Genomic DNA, 23,765 nt, shown 5'->3' on the forward strand with positions numbered 1-23,765 from the left:
ATATCAAAATATATTTTCAATATTCCTTCAATGTATTTTGAGGAACAAGAAAAACACACAAAATGGCCAATGAAACAAGAACATACTGTATTTACTGCTGAAGTGGTGGTGACTGAAAAGAAAGAACAGAAAAAGGCAGAAAACATATCAATCATAGTTTTACGACGTCAAAAGGGCCATAAAAATACAGGCCGCATATGGCCCCCGGGCCACACTTTGCTCAGGTCTGACGTAATGTATGGCTGTACAGTTGACTGAAAAAAATCACATAATATTATTCTAAATTAAAAGGACAAATTAAATGAAACTATTTGATCAAAAACGTCTTTTTTTTTTCATATTTTTTACATTTGGCCACATACCAAACGCAACCTGACTTGCAAAAATAAGGAGGAATTGCATTCAAGGGACAGGCAGCACTAAAATGAGTCGGACTAGGCTAGAATATTATTATGATACAAAATATGATATTATAAAAGATAAAATGTCGATATCATATCAGTGTGTCTTTTATGTTTTTCACACCTCTACTTTTTAACCCTGGCTAGCGTGTTAGCCCGTATTAGCGGACATTATTATTACTTAAGTTTGCGTCTCTGCAAACCAACTTGCGAAAGAGAGGTCAGCTGGAATGGCAATGTCGCTGTTTATTGAGTTTTGGAGGCGATATAAAGTATATATATTTGAGTGGCTGCCAGACACTTGACAGAAGGACACAGGCCTTGACTCAAACCCACATGTAGGACGTGCATATTGTGTTGAATAGAGAGGTTTATGTACTGCTTGGAAGCGACAGACTGAATGACTTTCCTTTTGAAGCAAGAAATTCCAGGTGTCTGCCCTCATTTATCTCCGCTCACAATCACGACAGAGATGTCAACAATAGTTGTACTGTGTTGGTGAAGTGCATCACCACTGTTCACAGCAGCCCCTTGCTGCAGTAATACTTCACAGAGAAGGAGGGATTTGCAGTTGTTCTGTAATATTAAAGCCATGTGATCGGCTGGACGATGAAGTCAATGAAATTAAAGCTTGAGCTGTTACATCACTAAGGAGCCTGAAGCAAACCTCCGAAAACAGTCGGCGACTATAAAATATTCAATCAAAGCTGTTCAACAGGATCCCAACGTCTCAACAAGGTATTCAGCTGTGGAGATTACTTTGTCAAATTTGGTTTGTTGGGATTCAAATAAAAGTTCTTCTACTTATCTGCTGACTTGTCTATTTAGGACAGGCACACCTGAAGTGGCTTTTATTTACAGTCCAGTTTCATAATAGTCAGGGCTGCTCCTGCAGACAGGTGAGAAGGGAGGAGTCTCAGCGCCAGAAGTGTTGGCTGGGAAATGCATTGCTGGTTAAGTAGCACGATTAGAGCCACAGATAAATTTGCTCAAATTTTTACCTTTTAAAAACCGTCCAGAGTTATTTTATTCATGGCCTCAGCAGGACTTCCAACCAATTAAATTGAATTAATACTATTTTGGGGATGGGTTTTTAAGTTGTACTTTTGGTGGTGTTGCTGTAGGAAGTGCACCTTCAGATCGTCACCACTTGCCGGTCCTTGTCCGAAAACTCTTCTGTCAATATTAGATGAAATGCTTATGGAACAGTCCACTTGACTTGCACTAATATGTTCTGTCTTTCGAGTGAAAATGTGTTTGTGTCTCACGAGAGATTGCGGTGTTCCGTCTGGTCACTGTCTTCTGCTTGTCTGAGGTCAGTTCATGGGGCCAGCGGTCAACGTGGAAAAAGCCCTAGCTTCCTCATCCACCCGCTCTTCTGAGCTGAGACTCATCATCTCTCCAGTGTAGGCTTTTAAGCAAGGGTTTTTGTGACAGGACGTCCTAATGTCCCAACGACTGGAGGGTGAAGGGTAAGAGGCGGGGCATGGAGCAACAGACAGACAATACGCTCTTGACTTCCATTAATGTTCTGTCATCCTATCAATGACAGTGCTCTTCCATGCCACGTGTGTTGCGACTCACAAGATGTGGACAACTTTTTTCCCCCCGATGGCAAAGCCATGGGTCCACGAAGGCATGACAGCCTACAAATTCCAATCCAATTCAGAGAAATTACCTGGGAGAAAGTCCCTTTCATGGAGACCAGTTTCATGGCACTATAATTATGGCACTACACGGGCAGTGATTATCGGAAATGTACGACGTCCTGCAGAAAAAAGTGGGTCATTCAGTTCAGACACCCTGCAAGCTGAAACCCATGTGTGTCCTGGGTCTGCCCCCGGCCCCCTCCCTTTCATCCTTCTCTCAGAATATCTTGCTCCAAAAAGCCCAATTATAGTCATCAAATACCGTAATTCACAGACTATAAGCCACTATAAGCCGCTACTTTTTTCTCTCCTCTGAGCCCTGCAGCTTATACAACAGCGCGGTTAACATATGGATTTTGACAGACTGAAATCAGATGAAATCGGAGGCTTTTTATTTACCCTTAAAGCACTCAAAATGCGCCGTTTTCGCCCGCATGTCCACAGCGCCGTCAACAGAGTCGATCTTCTGGAGGTCTGGAATCGAGAAGCGGCCGCTGAGACCAGCAGTGGTGTCGGAACTTTGGGCACAAGGGTGAAAACAGCGCATTTTGAAGGCTTTAATGTGAATAAAAGATGTGAGACGCTGTTGCTAGACAAAGCGCGTTCGGCTCAAAAGTCCCACGTGAACACAAGTGAGTTGGGTTTTGGCCGCTGACTTGATCCTGGATGGAGAGCAGCATCTTGTCTGTTGTGAGAGCAGTGTGGATAAATCAAGACGCTCCGTATTACGCAGCTTGTTTCCGCTATTTCCTCACTCTCGATGCTGTACCCCGTTTTCAAAACTAGTTTTGTAAAGCGTTTTTAAGCCGGTGCACCACTGACCTGTCCACAGTGCAGACAACATCACTGAACCTGCCGCTTATGTATGAAAAAGACCTATTTTCCTTTTTAAATTTAGTTTGTGCGGCTAATTATGGTGAATAACTGGGTGTTATTATGCTTCTCAATTGAAACAGAATAATCACAAGTGCTGTGTAGAGTGATATATCTCAAGCTAGAGTCACAAGGTGAGACTGACCGCTGACCATCACTTGTGCCGCCTTAAATATGTGTGCGTTGCCTGGCTCTCATGTGCCCAGTAGCTAAGCCTGGAGAGAGGCAGAGGCTCACCACAAGCTTTCTTCTGTGCAGTGATGACTCTCCCCTGATACCTGCCAGACCGACGCGAAACATATCAGACACAAAAGCTGAGGTTAGCCCAGCCACCCGGGGATCAGTCGACTGACTTGACTAGGTAATTGGTTAAGTCGCCCCACCGCGCTCGGCTCCGCGCCCCTCCTCGTCCTTCTCCGTGCTCCGCTGTTACTCATCCTCCCGACACCTCGGCAGACTAGCTATGTGAAGCTACACCGTGCTGCCATTCAGGCAGCCCACGCTCCCAAACTTCACAACAACAGCCACGGCAGCACAGCAGGTCGGGGCTTGTGGCAGGCTGATTTGCAGCTTGAGCCTCCTTTTAATGAGGGGAAAATAAGTACTTGTTGTTTTGTATCTTGTGTGTCACCACCCACCACCAGCACTGCTACAACTAGCATAGCTACCTTCCCTTCAGCAAAAAGTGCACTAATTAAGATGGCTTCCTGGGATTTGGAAGAGAGAAAGAGGGGTTTGGCAATGGTTTCGCCCAGTGTGGCAAGGCCTTGAGGAAGAGATGGGGGTGGTGGTGTGCAAGGAACCTCATCAGGCATATTGCTTTTCCCTTTCCCTCCTCTCCTCTCCTCTCTCGTGTTTGGCTTGATAAGTCTACCGCTTCCCATTTTTCACTTGTAATGAACAGGATTTCTTCTAAATACTTCTCATATTCTTCCTCCTCTGTCGCTCCATGGGGAATTGATGGAGAGAAAACGCGTGTTCGTCTTGGTGGGCTGACTGAATGAAGTTCTCCTGCCTTCCGTATATACTGGGAGCATGAATGGAAAACGCGTGGGCTCTTTGTTGTCGAAGGACGCGCAGAGGTTAAAGTATAGGGCTGAAGATGAAGGTTTCGCTGTAGATTTGCCGCATCCTTGAGCGAGCAACTGAACAATTGTTATCGCTGAAACGTAAAACTCACCCGCTTTTTGTCCACTTCTTTAGGGCCATTTTTCTTTCAGAATTCAAGAGCTTTTAGAGGTAGGTTGATTTGAAAAGACGTTTTGTTGTCCATCAAATTTGGCGCTCATCTTTTCTGCTGCTTTCTTCCGTTAACTTTTACAGGACCTAGGCAAACTGGACTCTCCAACGAAGCTCAATGAAAGGTCTAGAGGATGCCACCTCGTGGGCAAACGTTAGAAATGCAGGCAAAACAGCCATAATTACAATGTCACTCGGCTTCTCTGCAGAATATCTTGAAGCTTTGGTGAAGTGATGTATCATTGGGAGACAGATATTGCATGCTTTTTGGGGGTTATGGCAAGAAAAAAAAGAACAGAGCACGCACATACAGAACAGAGCAAGTACATCCGTAACAGTCTTTGTTAAAAGCCGAGTTGCGAGTTCAGGGTCAAAATCCTAGAGTGGAGGAAAACTATCTGGGACTGGTGTTCAAAAATGAGTTTGCCTCAATAATAATTCTGCTAGCCACAATTTCTGCTGGTCAAACGGGCCTGATTCTGGCCACAGTTTTCCTGTGCCTAGTCTAAATAGTACATTTGAATACTAATATTTTGGATGCAAAATATAAAAAAAAAACTGTCAGGCTCACTTTCACTGTCCTCTTCTGCTTTCCTGCTCTACTCTTTGCTCCTCCTACACACAGGCAACTTTTATTTGGCTAACTGTGGTGAATTTATTTTTGTTTAGAGATACGTATTTTGTTTAGTTTTTGCTGTGTCTCATTTGCAGATAGAAGACATCTCCACGTGTCAGGAACTTGTCTTTACATTTCAAAGTTCTTCTCTCTGTCTAAAAATAGTTATCTGATTAAAATCTTGTGGCTTTTTATTGTTTGCATCTGTTTGAGAACTCCAAGTGGGTGGGGCTTGGTGGTGGCGAGCACAGATTTGACAGGAGAGTGAGGCACGCCAGGAGACGGAGAATGGGAACATGATGTGTGTGTGTGTGTGTGGGGGGGGTTCTCAGCCAGGGAAAGGGGACGAGCCTTTCAGCTCCTCTCGAGGTTTGGAATTTCTCCCAAGCTGTTCCCCCCATTTGGCAGGCACTTGTGAAAACAATTCCCCAGCTTTTAGTCACTCTGCAGATCCTATTGCCATTTCCACTTTAGAGTGAACCAAAGTGAGAGGCAATCTAGACTGAACACGGAGGGAGAAGGAGAGAAGGTTTTTAATCGGGTTGGACAGATGCCGAGGCCAGTTGAGCGGTTGCTCGATATTAATATCTCATGAAGTCTGGCAGTGCGAGCTCACCGTCTTGTGTGGTTCTGCGTTTGTGTGTTGCAGCAGCCTTTGCACTGGCTAAATGAAGAACTCGTGAAAATGGATGAGGGAAAGACCCTGAGTGTGGTGACATCCCCGGAAGCTTTGGCCAAAGTCGACAGTAAAAGTCATGGGAAATGTAAGAGGCATTTCTTCTTCCACTTCTTTTACATGGCAGGACTTTCAAGCACAAGATGTGTTCCTAAACTTCAAGAAACTGCTTGACTCATCGACACGTTCCGTTTTGGGAAGTAGAGATGATTTGAATTTGTATCTAAAATATTAGTCCATCACCTCTGCCAAGAAGGATATTTTCATTTTCAATGGGAGGTGGCTGCGTGGTCAGGTCTGCTGTCACCTTGGCAACAGGTTCCTGTCAAGACACTTCATTCTTGTTGTTTGTATAAGTAGTTCGATTGATTTAATTGCATGCTGTTTTTAAAAAGTCACGTGGTGGAGGTCTGAGCTCTCCTGGTGCTTTTATAGTTCTGTTTTGTAAGGACCACAGTCTCTTCCAAAAAGATCATATTTTTCCAATAAATGTAACCATCTCTGTGCTCCTACAGACTCGAGCCGAGACCGCTGCCCTGCACCCGCTCACTGACTCCCCCGCGTCCAACGACATAGAGCTTCTTGTCCTTCTCCCTTGACTTCCGAGCGCCATGACCTCCGAGCTGGAAAGTAGCTTGACTTCGATGGACTGGCTTCCTCAGCTCAGCATGAGGGCAAGCATCCAGAAATCCGACATGATGCACCACCACGGCCACCACCACGGCCACCATCATCACCACGGTCTTCATCACACGGGACACGGGAAGAAGATCACCCACCTGGACTCGGGGACGACTCTGGACCAGGAAGAGTCAGTGCAGCACAGAGACGGTAAACCGCCGTACAGCTACGCAAGCCTCATCACCTTCGCCATCAACGGCTCGCCGCGCAAACGGATGACCCTCAGTGAGATTTACCAGTGGATCTGTGACAACTTCCCCTACTACAGAGAAGCAGGAAGTGGCTGGAAGGTAAGAGACGTTGCGTTTCTTTGAGAGTTTCATTGTGTTTGGGAAGAACCATTTCTAAATTTGACACGCAGATCTGATCAAACGCAACCTCCCAGCTACTTCTCAAAATACACAAGTGCGACCTTGTGTTGCCTTGGAGAGGATAAAACCTTTTAGTGAGCCAGAGATGATTGACGTTCGAGTTCCGTCTACTTCAGACGACTTTATTAAATCCTTATGTAAATGTAGCTTCACAAATCCCGGCTAATATGAGCAGAGAGGTGGCGGCGTTATTGGAGACAAATGAATAGATGCTAACGCTTGTGTCTTGGGAATTCTGCACCTTATTAGTGGAGAGGAGGATGGATATAGTCCTTCCACTGACACATTGAAGAGGCTGTCTGCAAACTATCAACCAATTCATCTTTGCGAATGTGGGAACATATTTTTCTTCTCTCATTATTTCTCTATCTTCATCTCCCAAGTCCCCCACACCGCCCCCGCCATCCCCCACAACTCTCCTTCTCTTGTCGTCACACTTCCCTCCTCGCTGCTTTTCTTTCTCCCTTTCACAAACCCGTGTTTGTTCCCTGTCTGTAATCTTCAACACAGCGTTCCCTGAGCACAGATGCATGCCAGAAATGGAGACAAAAAGGTTACGATACACGCCAGGTTGTGTTGGCAGAGCCTCTTACCTGCATTTAGGATTCACTCAATTAGTTTCCTGCACTGAGAAAGGAGATAGCGCTTATTGAGACCTTTCAGACTTTCTCTCACTGCAGCTTATAAACGGCTTCTTACCCTGCCTGTGTTCAGGTGACAGAATGTTTCACTCCTGAATAATTCATCCATGGTTTGTGTGTCTGTATGTGAGGTTGCCGTATTCTTATAGATAGCATAAGCGCTGTTCCGCCGCGTGATATCAGGACAAGCTCTATAAATTCAAGTCATGCTTCGTCTACCTCAGGTGTTTCATGGAGCTTCTGAAGTCAAAGTGTGGAGTTTAGCAAAAGCTCATGTCATTTGTTTATTCACCTTAAGGCCATTCTGGACTGGTGGTGGTCAGTAGATTTGCCAAAGAGAAAAGCAAACCTGAGAAGTGAAGAAGATCATGACTCATTAGGTAGTTTGATCTGTGAATTATCTTGGTTCCAACAGAGCCAGTTTTTCAGCAGCCTGTTGGATGGTAGGCTGGATGTGTCATACCTAAGTAGACATCCATATATGGCCGTGTTACTCTTCCCACCTCAGATCCAGGTTTGAGAAATATAATCATTCCGACATTTGTTAGAATCTCAACATCATGTTTAGATGATAATCTCCTGTTTCAGGATGATCTTTCTCTGAGTAAAAAAAATAATTTTATTCGACAATAAAATGACGGATTTTGCTCTTTGTTCAAGACTATTGTTTCACTGTACTCTTGTAGCTCCTTTGAAGTGTTTAAAATAGCTCATTTGTCTACAATAATGAGGCAGTTTAAGACAAATATTCACTCTGACTCAGGCAAAAATCAGCGAGTGAACCGACGACCTTTGTCAGTGAAGGTGTGAGAGATTTTCTTTAGATCTCAGATAGCAATCGCATGGAGAGAAGGAGCCGAGGCTGGTTACCAAACTTTGATCAATAAAGAGCAGCGCTTATCTCCTCTGGTGGAGCAGTATCAAAAATAAAGCCAGTTTTATGAAGTAATGTTACATACACCTCTAGACTGGTGTGAAACTGAAGGCATGGGGAAATCCAAATCTGACCAGCAACAGCTTTTAGAACTCACATAAAGTGCATGAAAGGCTGGATCACCAACATGATTTAAACCCTGGCATTCAACATGTTGGCAAGGCAGCAGGTTCATCTGGAACATTGCTAAAAACATACAGTGTAGTGCAGCAAGAGGAATGTGAAAGTGGATGGATGTGGCTGTGCCTCAAAAGAAAACCATAGTGTCCTGTGTTGTGGGTCTGTGGTGAAGGAGCTAACCACAGAGATGCTAATATTAGCCTTCAATAATTAACCGGCACACCGATATCGTATTCTGTTTAAACTACTTTTTTTCCGATCAAAGAATACCAGCCAGTCTGTTCGATAAATGTAAATGCTGTGGGTCTGTGTGTGAAGTGTTGACACCCCTGCTTTCAGCTTGCCGTTACATGAGTCACCTGGGTCAGGTAGAAACCTTTTAAATGTGAATTCAGTGAGGCTGGAATGTTCTGGAGCGATGAGAAGAGCCATTGCCGAGGAAGTGATCGTAGGTCAGGTGATATCTGTCAGACCCAAACATGGAGATTTTCTGCCTGCGGACTTCCTCAACTCAATCATACACACCTTGTGAGTGTAGTCGAAATGAGATATCGCCCCCCAACCTCCCGTCCCACCCACCCAAAAGGCCTTATCTGTGGTCCATCGTGTTTCCTTTATCCTCCATCCATCGATGCCTGCACACAGACGTGCGGCTGTTCTCCCACCAAGAGACTCAGGTAGGCAGCGTACGTGTGCAGTCTACAGATTACACACTGGGAGCTCAGCAGGAGAGAAGATGGGTGGGGGCAGCGGGGGGAGCAGGGAGACTGTCAGAGCAGAGCAGAGGAGAGGTTTACTACCCTGCACACGCACTCCGTCTGCTCTGTATGATAATGCGAGAGTGCAGGAACGGCAGAGTTGAAACCAGGACAACACACAGTCACACACTCTCACGCCGCAGACATGCATGCCGCCGCTCCTCACGTGCATCCACACACACCTTAAGACGCTTTAAATGGCCTATCTAGTTAGCCGCAATAATCACGTAGCTTTCCAAGGTCGTGACATTTTTATGTCTGCGCCGGAATTGAATATGGAGAATTCTTTTTTATCTGCGCGGCAGCAGCGAGGAGCTCTTCCCTGCATCTGTGGAGGAGGATTATAATATGCAGCAACAGTAATCATGAAGTGGAATAGCACTCATGGCTTTTGTTTTTGAAGTTCGATGGCCTCTGTGTTTAGGAAGTGAAGGATACGGCGAGTGGAATGCAAACAGCCTTGCATCAGCCTCCTGTATTATTTATTTTAGCAGTTCATGTGCTGGAAGCTGGATGGGCTGTCAGTGTTGGAGCGCTAATTGACAAAAATCTATTATTCATACGACCAAAGGAAGAGTTTTCGTCGACCTAGCTGATCATTCAGAGTGGAGAGCCTTCACAGTGACACAGAGTCTACCGTGGTCGCCGGAAGTGGAAGTCAAAATCTTGTCATTGTGGCGTGCTGTGCTGTCACAGCTCTTGAATTCATGGTTTGATTTTTTTACATCAGGGTCTCCACTCCAACTCCACCCTTTTTACTGATCTGGATCCGCCTTCAAGGACGCGCCTGTCTTCTTCATGTCCTCAGTCATTTAGACCTTGCACTCCTCTCAACAAACTTCTCCCACTGATAGACTCCTTTAGGATGTTGTCCCTATGAGGCCTCACTATCATCCCCTGGGATGACTCTTCTCACCTGATGGAGGTGCTCCTGTTCGGCTTCCCTTTCACTCTTGCGGTCTCTTCACTTCTCATCTCCATCGTCTCATTTCAGGCATTCTAGAAAGTTAAATGAACTACTTTTGTCTGGGTACCTTTGTCCTTCTGGCCCTCCTCTGCTGAAACACATTTTTTCCTCCCCTGAGACTCATTTATTTCCTGTCCTCCGTGACTCAGATCCTGCACTCACATCTGCATGCCATTCTGAATTCCCATGACATCATCAGAACTTGACGCCCACACGTCCTTCTACCTTCATGACCCGCAGCCTCACCTATACCACAGTGAGAACCTGAAACAAAACAGAATTTTCAGCCTCTTCTACGTCGGCTCTCAGGATTCCAGTCACTTTCTCTCCCACATGCGTCTGCCTCTATTGTGGATGGTTTCTATTCAAGTGCCTGTTAGTTACTGAATTAACTTGTTTACCTCCTTGACCTCGGCAGTGTGCCACACCAACTCCACAAGCAAAGGATTTTCGTCACATTATAGAAAGTTAGGTATAAGATGAAGTGGCAGGCACTTACATCAGCTGAGAAACGAAGTTTCACAATGTCTGTCTGGAAAAAGGCCTGGTGTATCATCTAGGGCAGTGGTTTTCAACAGGCGGGTCGGAATCCAAAAGTGGGTCGCAATGCCCCTTTCAATGAGTCTGTGTCATTTCCTGGGGAAAAAATGTAGCTTCTTTTATTTCATCGAAAATATCCTTAAACTAGTTACTTTTAATTAAAAATATATATATTTAAGTTCAATAAGTTCCGGTTCAATTTATTACCTTTGCCTGGGTCACAGCTTGTTATTTAGGGGTGATAGAGTCGGTGTAGTCCGGGCACAAGGTCTGTCCCTGCAGCAGTGTTAAATAGGGTTGGCTTGAAATGAATTTATATGTTATAAGTTCCTCTGACTTTGGTCTACAACAGTCTCTGTCATCGCTCAAGACAATATCGTTGCATATGAATGAATATTTTGTTGAGTCATTTCTGCGTCCCCCACTTGGTCATCTGCACCTCATGTTCTTGTCCTTGGTAGTGAATTCAGGAATTCAATGTTTGGTCCCACATACTCTGCCGATCATAAACTCAGCCACAAAACATTTAAAACTCTCATTGGAAAAAGTGTGTTTGGCAAATGTTACATCTCATGTGTCCACTGTGAAGAGCGTTGTTGTCACAGCTTGACATGTCGGCGACTGATGTCGAGTAGTCCCTGCAGTCCCAAGTGGTACAGCAGTCATGATTTTCTGTTTCTATTTCACACACAAAAGAACTTTGTCACCAGTTACTTGTGCTCGGCCCACATTTCAGGAGCCACATCTGAATTTGAATATAAAGTCGCTTGTCTGTGTGTTAGTGAAGTTTCCCATTTGTGCTCCTGTCGTTTCAGCCGACTTCAATCTCACGGAAAGTTTTTAATGCTCACAATTACACGGCTGTTTAAACGCTGTGCTTTATTAAAAGAATCCCAGTTCAGACCTGCACAGTCACCAAATTGCCGGCTGCAGTCTTTGCTGACTAAAGTGCTCCGAAATGGCCCCGGGGCGAGCGGCATGCAGCCAGGCTAATTGCTGTTGTAAAGGGCAGCAGTACCACGCTGCCCTTTGTCCTTTGGCAGGACGCCACGTCACAGACAATCAGCAGATAGGAATCAGCTCTGGACCGCTTTCCTCTGCTCCAGCCCCTCCTCCGCTGCTCAGTGGGGGATCAGCCACAGCGCTGTGGAGGTCGGTGCACAGTGTCAAGTGTACTTATGGATGTGCTGTGAATCATTATGGCTCTCCAACCGCCTCCTAGATCTTTTGCTACAGCAGCTCATCTGCACTGAAAATACTAGCCACGCTCTCAGAGGAGGAATCCATAATTCCTGCTTATGTTTTAGGAGAATAATTATCTTGTTAGTGTGCGTCCGTACGTCTCTTGAAGAAGTTACAACGGTGTACAGTGCAAGTATGAAGACTTTGGATCAAATGCTGGTGAAAGTATTCTGTTATTCAGTTTTGTAGAGCACCAAAGGTGGCTCAATCCCTTTACCATCACCTCTTGCAGCTGTGCAGCAGACCGGTTTCTCTTTTACCTTGAATCAAACCCACATTTTTTTCTCTTGTCTGTGTGTGATTTTTCAACATCTCCCTGAACAAATTTGTGAACTATTAATAGTAAATACATTGATGAATAAAATAGATGAACAATTTGAACTGTCCTTTTTGGATTATTCAACAAATTTTAGTCTGAAAATATCCCTAAGTGTGTGTGCGCCTCTCACAGAGCACGCGCCCAAACACAACATTGAGGCATGTATTTTTGATCTTTTGGAAGTTTCTTAATATGCAAAACCTTGTGGTGAAAATGTCTTGTTGCTGTCACTGATGAAACTTCTGCTCGCTTTATACAATGTGATGCGCACGTGGACACGGCCAGCAGATGCTCACCACAAAAAAAAAACACAGTCATGAATGGGAGTCTGACTTCCCGCAAATAAGTGTTATTAAGAGTGTCATGTTACACTGTAATAATGAACGTCTTGTTGTTTACCCCGAGCTTCCTCTCCTCCCTTCTTTTCCCCTCCTTCTGCAGCAGAGGTGTTATTTCCTGTCAAGATGTTATGATGAGACACTTGAGTGGCACTCGCGCCCGTCTCTGACCGCTGTCATGTGTTTGGAATGTAACGCAGTGGACGCTTTAGCATCTCAAATGTCTGTGGAAGTAGAAATTAGAAAAACTGACATCTGAGGTCATCAACTAGTCTTTGAGTTTTGTGGTGAGTTTTGGGCTTTGCTGACACACATCAGAAAGAGAAAGTTTATATCAGGATTTATGCTTATGGACCCAAAGTGTGGTCTGGGGGCCATTTGTGGCACTGGGACAAATTCTCACTCACTCGTAGAGCCCACAGTCTTCGCTAGCCTTCTTAGTTTATTCTTTTTTTGTGTCTGCAATGCGATAAATCATGTTTTTTTTTCCGGTTTGGACAGCTATATTACACGTTCACACCAACCACATGATGGGTTAGAACCGGGTATTTCCATGTGAAGCTTATATAGAGGCGAGTACAGGAGTGGAGGATGCAGCATGTTAGGGGTGTCCGACTCAGAGCGTCAATAAAGTCATTGTTGTACGTAGTACAAGTAGCATCCGACTTAAGACCGGGATTGGTTCCGACCAACCGGTCATAAGTCAAAATAGCCGACGCGAGGGTTATAGGTACTACGTGGTAGATCGCTGTGTGAGAGTGAGATGCTGGGATACTGTGCTGCTGTAACTGTCGTATGCGTTGCCGGGCTGCTACATGCTGCAGTGCCAGACATTGAATTAAAAAAAAAAAAAAAAAAGCATCTGCTGGCCGTGGTCGCAAGTACGGGTGGACGCAAGTTGAGCAGGTCATAAGTCAGATGTTACTTGTACATGGGGTAGACTCAGACAAACCTGTTCTGAAAAAATGGGTAGAGGGATTTTGGCCTGACGTTGAGTCACGTAGCTTTGAAACTGTTCGGCGTTCATGTTGGGTTATCTCGGTATGCAATATGAAAGTAGAATCAAAGCAGATGTTTCTTTCCATCATTTCATTTGGGAAACCGTTGGAATGTTCTGCGAATGAACAGTCAGATCATGAGTGGCATTACCTGACGTGATTTATGGTGAAAACCGGCGTACTTCTACAGCTCTTGGCAAATCAAACACATTTCCATTCCTTAACAAATGCATTCAAAAAAAGACTCCTTATCATCAATATAGCACATCATTTTCCCTTCACCTTATGGGCAGAGATTTAGTGCTGTGAATGATTTCACACTCATCCATTCCGCTCTCTGTAAATCTGCTGGAAGTTAAAGGTGAAGCGAGGAAGACTTACTGCCCCTGCTCCCTCCCCGCACGCCACCACGCCGCCTCTCAACTCGCAGCACCTTCCTTCCACGGTGATTGCGTTTTAATATAAACTTGATATCGTCTGACGGAGGCATCCAGATTATCAGCGTCATGTGACCACCCCACCAGCACCAGCTATTAATTATACTTGGAAGCAAAATGGCTGCTCGAGCTTTTAATTACATACTAATCACTAATAGCAGTCTCAGTATTAAATTCTTAATTAAAACGAAGGAAATTCTCTTGTTATCTCCTGGAGGATTTGGCACCGGTCCATTTCTCTTTCGAACCAGCCAGACCCGTCGCTCCCTCCATATGTCTAATAATAGGCTTACGGCGGGTTTTCACAGCGCCGGAATGCTACAATTATACCACAGCTTATTAGCAAGTCCCCGGTTTTGTTTCCCAAATAGAGACACGAGCCTGTCTTTTATTGAACTCCAGAACGTCACAGGAGGAGCTTTTAGGTTTTTAGGGAGTGAGGGGAAAAAAGCATGGCTGCCTCCTCTTACCTACACCCGATTGTTGAGGATCAAATGGATTTTATTAAGGGTTTATTTCTTTATATTTATTCACACTCTATTTTGATCACTCTTCTCCTGAGATTTTTCCCAAAATACCTGGAGAACTTAGAATCAGAATCAAATTTCAGAATCAGAATCAAATTTATTGCCAGGGTCAGTGGGGAGCCTACTAACTAGGAAAGTGTTTGGGAATAAAGTGCTGACAAAATAAAATAAAATAAAATAACAACAAGGGCTGCTCATGAATTCAACAGTCTGATGGACGAGGGGAAGACGCTGTTCCTGTGACGGGAGGTTCTGGTCTGGATGGACCGTAGCCTCCTGCCAGAGGGAAGAGGAACAAACAGTCCATGTCCAGGATGAGAAGGGTCGGCTCTGATCCGACCTGCACATCTCTGGGTCCTAGAGGCATACAGGTCCTGCAGAGGTGGCAGGCTGCAACCGATCACCTTCTCAGCGGATCGTACGATGCGCTGCAGTCTGCTCTTGTCCCTGGAGGTGGCGCTGTTGTACCAGACAGTGATAGAGGAGGTGAGGATGGACTGGATGATAGCTGTGTAGAACTCCACCAGCAACTTCGTCAGTAGTCGTAGTTTTCGTAGCTGCCTCAGAAAGAACATTCTTTGCTGGGCCTACCTGATGCGGGACCTGATGGTTGGCTCCCATTTGAGGTCCTCAGTGATGGTGGTTCCTTGGAAGCAGAAGGAGTCTACAATAGGAATAGGTACCTCTCTTTGTGTTTTACTAGTGCTGCCAGCACTGGTCAAGTTTCAAACCCATTCTCACTCCCAATTTGTCAAAAAGCTATTCTGGTCAAGTGACTTTTGCGTCCTCTGTTGACGCCGAATTCAGTCTTAGTGTTGCATGTTGAAGCAGGTGTTTCAGTAGAGGAAAAATTTGGCTTTTGCGTGCAACTTTCCTAGCGGAGAGGGAGAGGCTGGGACGTGTTTGGGGGAGAGGATCGGCATCTTCCATCACAACTTCATTGTGAGTCTCCCTTGAACTGACATTGCTGTAGAGGTCATGTCATTTGAGGTGCTTTAAAGTACCAGAGCAGAAGGAGCATGGCTAAGCCCAACCTCTGTCTTTGTTTCACATGACTCGTTGCCCACTGCGTCAGGATGTGCCTTGGAAGGTAGAACGTGTGCTTCCATTGAAAGCCAAATGCATCAACATGCAACACTGAAGGCTGAGTTCTGCGTAAAAATAAGACAGAAATGCCACAGGAAGACAGTCACTATTCGACGCTGAGGGAGTGAGAATATGTTGCATTGGCTTGTCAACCACAAGATATAGAAATTTTACCCACTACAATGCAGGTTTTGGATATCGAAATATGAGTAACAATTTAAGACGGAGGCAACAAAATTGAAATAAAATGGGAAAATGCTTGAGAATTTAGTATTTTCATTTAAAACTTTGCTCTTTCGGGTGGAGAAGATCTGCTTGTCAGAGGTCTGAGCTCCCAGAGTGCCTTTCTAGTGTTGCATTTGAGGATGTTTCCGGTTGTTAAATGGTTTTTACTAATCCTTAGATGAACCAAACATTCACGTTATTATTGTTGATAATAGTAAATGACAATTGTTCACCGCTTTGACTGTGGTTTTGATTACGGGGTCGGAAACATCAGCGGTTTGAAATCTTGTGATGGTGGACTGTGGCTCGCAGAGGAGATTTAGTTTCTTCTTCAGCCGTTAAGTATTTAAGTCTGGATACTTGATTGGCCTTTTCCACAACATCTCTGGAGACTCTTCTGCTTTTAAAGTGATTAATCCAGGTCCGGAGTCTGTCATGTGTCAGTCAGGTTGGTGCAGATGATCCTATCTGCAGCAGCTGAGCAGAACCAGCAGGTCATGTGAAGCTGCACCAGCAGGTTCCTCAAGCCTAGGAATCTCTAGTTGTCCTCCTCTGTAGAAAATAGATTTGTGGAAGCAGATGAAGGATAGTTTAGAATGGACACGTGGAGGAGCAGAATAGGGTGGACAAAGACATTTTTAAACTCTGAAAAGATTATAAACCTTTTTTTTATAATTTAGGGTTGGATTGTCACGACGAACCAAATACTGTAACCATGTCTGACACTCTATCACAGTGACACACACGCACCTCTTTTGTGAGGCAGATGCGAAGCTGATGGGGGGGTGGGGTCCATCAAATGAAATGAATATGGATGATACAGAGGATTTTGAAGTAGTGACTTGCATTCAGCTGTGCGTTTCCTCCGAGGCGTGCCACTCCATCAGGATATGATAATGCGTCTCAGAACCCGAGAGACTCCGGTATCTAAAGACACCTGTCAGTATATGTGTGTGTACCCCCACATTCTCGCCCTCTTCTTCTTTGTGCTGCTGTCTCCTCCCTCCTGCCTCCCCTCCACTCTGTCACACATTTAAACTTTAGAACATTTTACCCTTCCTTTTATGCGCGGCATGGGTTCAGCCGAAAGTTAATACAACCTCTGCAGTCCCCGTTCCTTGCAAATATCCCCTCCCGCTGTTCCTCTCTTTCTTCGCTGACGCTTCCTCCAGCTCTGGATGTTTCAGTGAGTGCACAAGGACTGTCTGTGACACCGCGGTACATCTATCCTGCCGGGTGGAGAAAAGACTTTTCTCAAGCTGCCGTCTGGGTTCAGAACTCTTCACGGTCGCTGCAAACCTTTTGCCCTCTGACCCGCTTTCTTGCTGTTGCTTATGAAGGGTTCTCTTCAACGCCTCACAACTTTGTACAGAGCAGCTTTCTTGTGATGTGCTGTAGCCAAAGTGCGGAAACCAAGGTGTGTAAACAAACCTATCAGAGCGTTGGCGTGTGACTTTGCTGGCCTCCAAAGGGCTCCCTAGTGCAGATGATGTCTGAACATACATCTTCTAATGTTGAGTTGGGAGTCAAAGGAAAGAGTCCTGCATGTCGCTCAGGTGGTTCACAGCTTGCGTAACAGAAATGGCTTCCAAAACAATGAAAAAGAACCTGCTTATTGTCAAAGAAGGTGCTGCGAGAGGGGAAGGGGCTTCTTAAAGTCCACTGCTGCCCACGCATCCTGGCCTCCGATAGTTGGTAGAAGGACAGGGTAGCTCTTGTTGTTCCCTGCATGTTATATGGCCATTCAGCTACTGAAGTTGGGCTGCAATTTAGTAAAACCATACTGAAGACTACTGAGGGAAGCAGGTGTGGGAGGAAGCAGCTGATGAGTTCAGATCATGCTGTGCCACGCATGTTCCTGGAGGTTTCCCTCAGTCTCAAGATAAGCTCTCCAGTGAGACAGAGTTTTTGGGGGGTGACGTGCGCACAGCTGTTGGAGACCAACTAAATCCCGCCACAAAGAAGAGGACAGTCACTACCGATGTTGATGCTGCTGAGAACTTCAGTGTTGTCGTGTCTTTCCTTGAGTTGTTCAAGAGACCAGTCATGTCGTTTCCTGCTTCTTGAGCCGAGTTGCCTCAGGTGAAATCAGGGGCAAAATCCACCTCTCCAGCCGGAGTCAATTTCCGGTCCATAAGGGTTCACAGCTCAGATTGTTGAATGGAGCACTGAGTTCATAGTGTGTAACCCCATCTCAGAACTGTAAACTTCTGTTGAAACCCATGCAACAAAGCAAATCCTCCTTACCTGAGGTTTGAATTACGGCGGGGCAGATTTGAAAATCTGAGTCCATGGTTTTCAGCCGGAAAAAGATGGATTGCTCTCACCAGGTTGGGACTGATTCCTTTTCTCAAGTGAGGAAGTTGAAGTATCTCAGAGTCTTCTTCTCATGCGAGGGGGTAAGAGAGTTGGAGATTGGTGGAGCAGGGGAGGTATTGCAATCACTCTACCACACTGTTGGGTGTCACCATTTACCGATCAGTCTTGGTCCCGATACTCACCTCTGGTCATGAACTTTGAGTCATGACAGACAGGACAGGATCTCAGATACATGCAGCTGACATGAGTTTTGGAGATAGGTTGAGGATTTCCGTCTGTTGGGAGAGACTTGGAGTAGAGCTGTTGCTTCTCTATGTTGATAGGACCCAGATGAGGTTGCCTGGGCTTCTTAGGTGTTTAATAAACGGCCCGAGACTGAGAGGTCGACCCAGAGCCAGGTGGAGAGATTAAATCACTTCTGTCTATACTATATCTCAGTGATGTATGAGCTCAATTTTGGATGAAAAGTCAAAACATTTAACTCAAACGCTCCTTCAGAAGTCATTCAAATTCAGTTTCTGTAAATCACAACATCAATTGCTTTCATGGAAGCGGAGTGGTTTGAAATGTAACTCTAGGGTTTTTAAAGTCATAATAAGATTGATGTTTGTAGCTGTCGAAGCGTTCTTTTTGGAAAATATTATTTTTTCAAGGTGAACGACCCCAGAGTCCTGCAGTCATGGAGACTGTGAATGTTACTGTGACCCTCATTGGTTAGCTACAAGTTGAAAAATACACAAGTCAATGAATGAAAATCTACTTCTCTCTTTGTATTTATATCACTGCTTTGTCATCAGTATCTTCACAGCGCATGAATAAAAGGTAAATAAAGCGCAGTGGCCAAATATGTAACTGTGGTGTCTGCCAGTTTTGAAAATTAAAAGCATAGAGGAAGTTGGCATGTGGACAGTGCAGCACTTAGTGTATAAGCCTGCTCATTTCTAAACACATTAGTTAAGTGGGATGTGAATGAAGATGCTGAACTTGAACGCAGTAATCCGCCAGCAAAGCCACTTGATCCCTCGGCTCTTGTGCTCCTGCTCTGTTTTGACGTCGCCACACCTTCCTATTCTTCACTTCCTGTCCTTTCAAATGTCCAAGAGACGGGTGTGATTCAGTTTTAATTGATTTAAACAGCGGAATAACAGGCGAAGTTTGAACTCTGGGCATTTTTTTTAATTAAAGCTGAGACCCGTTAGCCGCCTCATGAGCGCGGGCAAAAACCCCGCTAATACAAGAAACCTCGGAGCGAATCCACTTCATTGTTTTATTTCATTGTTCCAATAGCACTGTTTATTATTTTAATAGTCTCCTCGCTGGCCATAAATTTGAACTTAATGAGGATATTAAATCTTTTTGTAAGACTGTACCATCATCTTTCGTTTCAGTTTTAGCCCCCAGTTCACTCATTAAAGTGTTTTGTTAATTAACACTATTTACTATTTTATTTTCAAAAATCAATAATCCTTTTTTTTAAATTTACAAATTAATTGCATAACTTCACATTTCGCTTGGTAGCACCCAATAAAGGGGATGTTGCAGCCACTATAGGAATTGCAATACACAATCATCTGAGACAAATAATTGATACCCAGAAAAAAAATATATTGATATTTTATGGGAGTCCGACATGCATGGATGGATTGGGCACTTTGCAACAGTCAGTTCCTATAGCTGCCTCCCCTGTTTGTGGGGGCACTAAACTAAAATTCCATGTACTTTTCTTAGTTACGGGTAGTTTTTCTTCATCACAGAATTGAACTGTAAATACTATAATAGCATTGCTAACAAAAGTAGCATGAAACTAGTTGTGTTTTGAAGTCTGTGGTACTGTCTGTATGTTGACCATGGCAATAAAATGTATCGATCCCTTTTGTTGCTTTTTGTCCTTTGCGATTTCTTGTCAAGAAAACCGGAATTATTTTGCTTCACGTCAACAATGACTCAGCAAATGTTGTTGCATGCAGCTTATAGTGAGACATGCACTTTTGTTTTCAATTCAACACCAGATTTTTCAGAAGCTTTGATGCAAAAATGCTAATACAATACAACATGATATATATAAATACAATATTTCCGTCTTAATTTAGCTGTAATGTCATCTACAGTCTGCTTCATGTCGTGTCCTACACAGAAGTGTAAATACAGTCCTGGGAGCTACTGTGAGACTTCTAATGTGAACCAGACGGGGCAATTGTTGAGTTTACATTATGACAAGCTGAGCAGAAAACGACACTCTTCCTGCTTAATGAATAAACCTTCTGCAGAGAGTCAGACACAACGACTCTCTAATCGCCGGCTCCAATAAGATTTAGCTTGATTTGAGGGCGAAGTTTGTCTCTGGGAGTTGTATTTTCTCTACTTCTTTCATCATGGGATTGAAAAGTTAGCCCCCCGAGATCCTTCCGGTTTGCTGCCGTGCCACTTTTCTGAGTTTCAGTCAAGCACCTTCTTTATCCGCTCATGAAAGGAACCGACATTGCTGCTGTTTGTTACGGCTCTGTGTTTAAGTTTTAATGGTGGTTCTGCTTAGGTGACTAATGGTGGGGAACATACTCGTTTAAATATCCATGCAAAGTAGAATCTTCTCTAAAGTCGCTGACTTTATTGATTTATTTGAATGTACACACCATCCAGGTCGTCTTCTTACTCTCAAAAATGTTGTCAATTTTGATCAGTAAGCCACTGAAGATAGGAATCTGCACTGTCTCCTCCATCTCCGCAAGCTAGATATAGTTAAACACATCCCTTCTCCAGTGAGATTTGAACTTTCAACACCTCCTAAAATGAGGACCAATGAATCATGCAGTTCTGCCCCCTGCAGGAGACCTCATGCATGTGATGTTCAACTGAGCTGATGTTTACTCTCTTCACCACACACACACACACACACACACACACTCTGTCATACATCTCAATCCTCCTCATTCCCCCCCTCACCCGAAAGCTTGTCCCCAAAACCAGGCTTTTTCTGCGGTCACACATCACATTATATCACTTTGCATTTTGTCAAAAAGTCAGCCAAGCTTATCAAAGCCGCCTTACGTAACCCGCTTCTTCCAGGATCCTGCTCCCAATACCAAAACAGTCACATTTTCAGTGGAGGAACACTGAAGTGCTGCTCACATTGGTAACACCAGGGTTGATATTGTGACGAAGCCTGTCCTCTGGTGAAAACCTGTGGTGAACCAGGTCCCACTCAAATCCAGCCTAGTCAGGTCGACAGTAGATCCACATGTGAGGAAGCCGGGTTTTACTTTATTTCCTGTCAGATATTCAATACAACACTTAAAAATGTTGGTCCCTTGTGTGCTTGCTTTTGACGCCTCTGCACTGAAGGATGACTGGAAGTGAAGCTGAAGCACCAAACTTTGGCGTGCGTCCTCCTCACGGTTTCAACGCCGACACTCTGCGGGATGATAACAAGTTATTGACCCCCCAGTTCTCAGTCTGGTGGAGCGTCTGTGGGCTTTTCTGGTCAAGTATTTCGGAAGACCTCGAGAATAGCACGCCTTCACAGGTCACAAAATCCAGCAGGTGGTCGAAATGTTGTGGCTCAAAGCAGCATCAAATTTAAAAAAAGATGTTCCATTAATATTTATGAAAACATTGTATCTATAATCCGGGTAGGAAATGTACATTTAGATTAGCATATAGCTTTAACCCTTAAACTGTTTAAGACAGTGTGAAATTCGGTGGGGCCAGCTGGTCGACATGCGAGTCGGAGTTGGTGCTGCAGAAGGGAATTGAAGTTTAGAATCTTCCTGAAACAAACGCACAAGAGGCTGCTCGGGAACGGCGCTCTCTATTAGCTGTGGCGGAGGAAATCGTGGCGTGACCCTGGTACATTAATCAGATAGGGCAAGGAGTGGGCGGAAGGAGGACACGCTGCGGAATCTCATTATGTAATTTCACAGAAGCGCTTAAAGCAAATCACTTCACGTATTGATGATGACTTTTTACACGAAATGTACACTTATTATTTTGCTGTCGAGAGCTGGTTTGGACTTCCATTTGACGTGTGACGAATGCCGTGGGAATGAAAGGACAGATTTTTCTCTGCTGCTACATAGACACAGTTCAGTGCCTGGGCATTGAATGGGTGGATTTCTTTTGCTTCTTGTCACTGACGGAAAGAAACGTCGTCTCTAGTGTCACAGCGTGGGCGGCAGAGAGTCTTTGTGTTTTATGCAAACCTTTTAAATGCTTCTCTTATTCAACGGCGGATGCTTGTGGCTCTAAACTTGAATGTAAACCACACAGCCGTGGCCAAGGAGAAGAGTGATAGCGCTCGCCTGGGTCTGAATGCGGGGTCCACCTTGAGATTAGTGACAATGTGAGCTGCTGTAGGAGGTGACAAGCAGCGCGATTCATTCGGTCAGCTTCCACAGCCAAAGGTCAGGCGGTGCAGGATGCGATCCCAGCTGAGACTGGAAGCAGGGCCTTTCTTCAGCACGGCTGGATGTTGTGACTAAGGCTGCATCACTATTTTTTCGATTAGTCGACTACCTTTGCTTGGACCTCTTTTGAATTTCTGTTTAATCTAAAGTTGCTTAAATCATCTCACTGTGATACTCAGACTCCTTACATTATGAAACAAGTATATTAAAATAATGACACATAAACCAGGAACATGTATTAACCTTGTGAAGCATGAAGCATAACACAGTTGACAGAGAGCTCCAGTTCTTTAAAACTGAGGTCTTTATTGGCCCTTGAGGACAATGGTGGTGAGGTGGAGCCAGGGGCGCGTAGTGACGGCAGCGAGTTGGAGTCCGACCTCAGTCAGGAACCAATTTAAGGAACAGAAATTAACATATCTTTATCGACTTTAGCGTCAACTAATCGTTGCAGCCCTAGTTGTGATAACTGTCTGCCTTCACTGCAGTCCTGATCGCTGCAGTTTACTAACCCGAACAGTCATAAAGAGGTCATGCAGGCGTCAGTTTCGCCACAGACATTCTGCATTGGTCGGAAGTTTCAAGTGTCAGGGATGAGGATGGACTCCTCTGAGTGTGTGCTGGGTGCTAGTTGAAGGCTATGGGGAGAGCTCATGTTGTTGTAAACATGGTGGCTGTCTCACAATAAACAGTGCCTTTCTTTCTTGCAAGTGTCACTTTGCAAGTGTCGCTACATGTAGTTCACCCTGGTGGTAGTTTTCTGGGGAAATGTGGTGGGAGTTTACAAAAATGCAGATACACTCGAATATCACAATACTTTATATATTATTTATATATATATATATATATATATATATATATATATATATATATATATATATATATATATATATATATATATATATTGATATATATATATATATATATATATATATATATATATATATATATATATAGTATATATATATATATATATATATATATATAAATAATATATAAAGTATTGTGATATTCGAGTGTATCTGCATTTTTGTAAACTCCCACCACATTTCATCATTGAGCATCACATGTCATCTTGAGCATCAATATTTAATGAATAAATATATGGGTGCATGTTTTGGAGTTGTACACTCAACATGTTTAAAGATAATAGTAAGTGTTAAAGGAGTGATAAAGGCAGCTCTGAAAAATATAAATGAAATATTTCAATGCTGAAAAATAATAATGAAAGGTGAAGTTAGAAATGTGAGGCATTTATTTGGGTGAAATAAATATTCTCGAACCTCATGACTGGTATTTACAGTGAGCCAACTAAAATGTTTCTGTATTTTGATGAGGGACCAGATTCTTCAGTGAGAAGTTGATTCTCCACTTGTTCTCCACATTAGCTGCTCGATCAGACGCTGGT

General features: G+C 44.2%; 1 protein-coding gene across 1 annotated transcript in view; it reads left to right on the forward strand.

Annotated features, from left to right (window-relative positions):
• Nucleotides 1-23,765, forward strand: part of LOC128749066 (forkhead box protein J3-like) — a 53,977-nt gene that overhangs the window by 11,198 nt on the left and 19,014 nt on the right. Inside the window, exons 2-3 of the mRNA XM_053848256.1 lie at nucleotides 5,428-5,542; nucleotides 5,970-6,425. Coding sequence (XP_053704231.1) covers nucleotides 6,066-6,425 — 360 coding nt within the window. The 5' untranslated portion in view covers nucleotides 5,428-5,542; nucleotides 5,970-6,065. The remainder of the gene's footprint in view (nucleotides 1-5,427; nucleotides 5,543-5,969; nucleotides 6,426-23,765) is intronic.

This window comes from Synchiropus splendidus, chromosome 18, assembly GCF_027744825.2.
Source record: "Synchiropus splendidus isolate RoL2022-P1 chromosome 18, RoL_Sspl_1.0, whole genome shotgun sequence".
NCBI lineage: Eukaryota > Metazoa > Chordata > Actinopteri > Syngnathiformes > Callionymidae > Synchiropus > Synchiropus splendidus.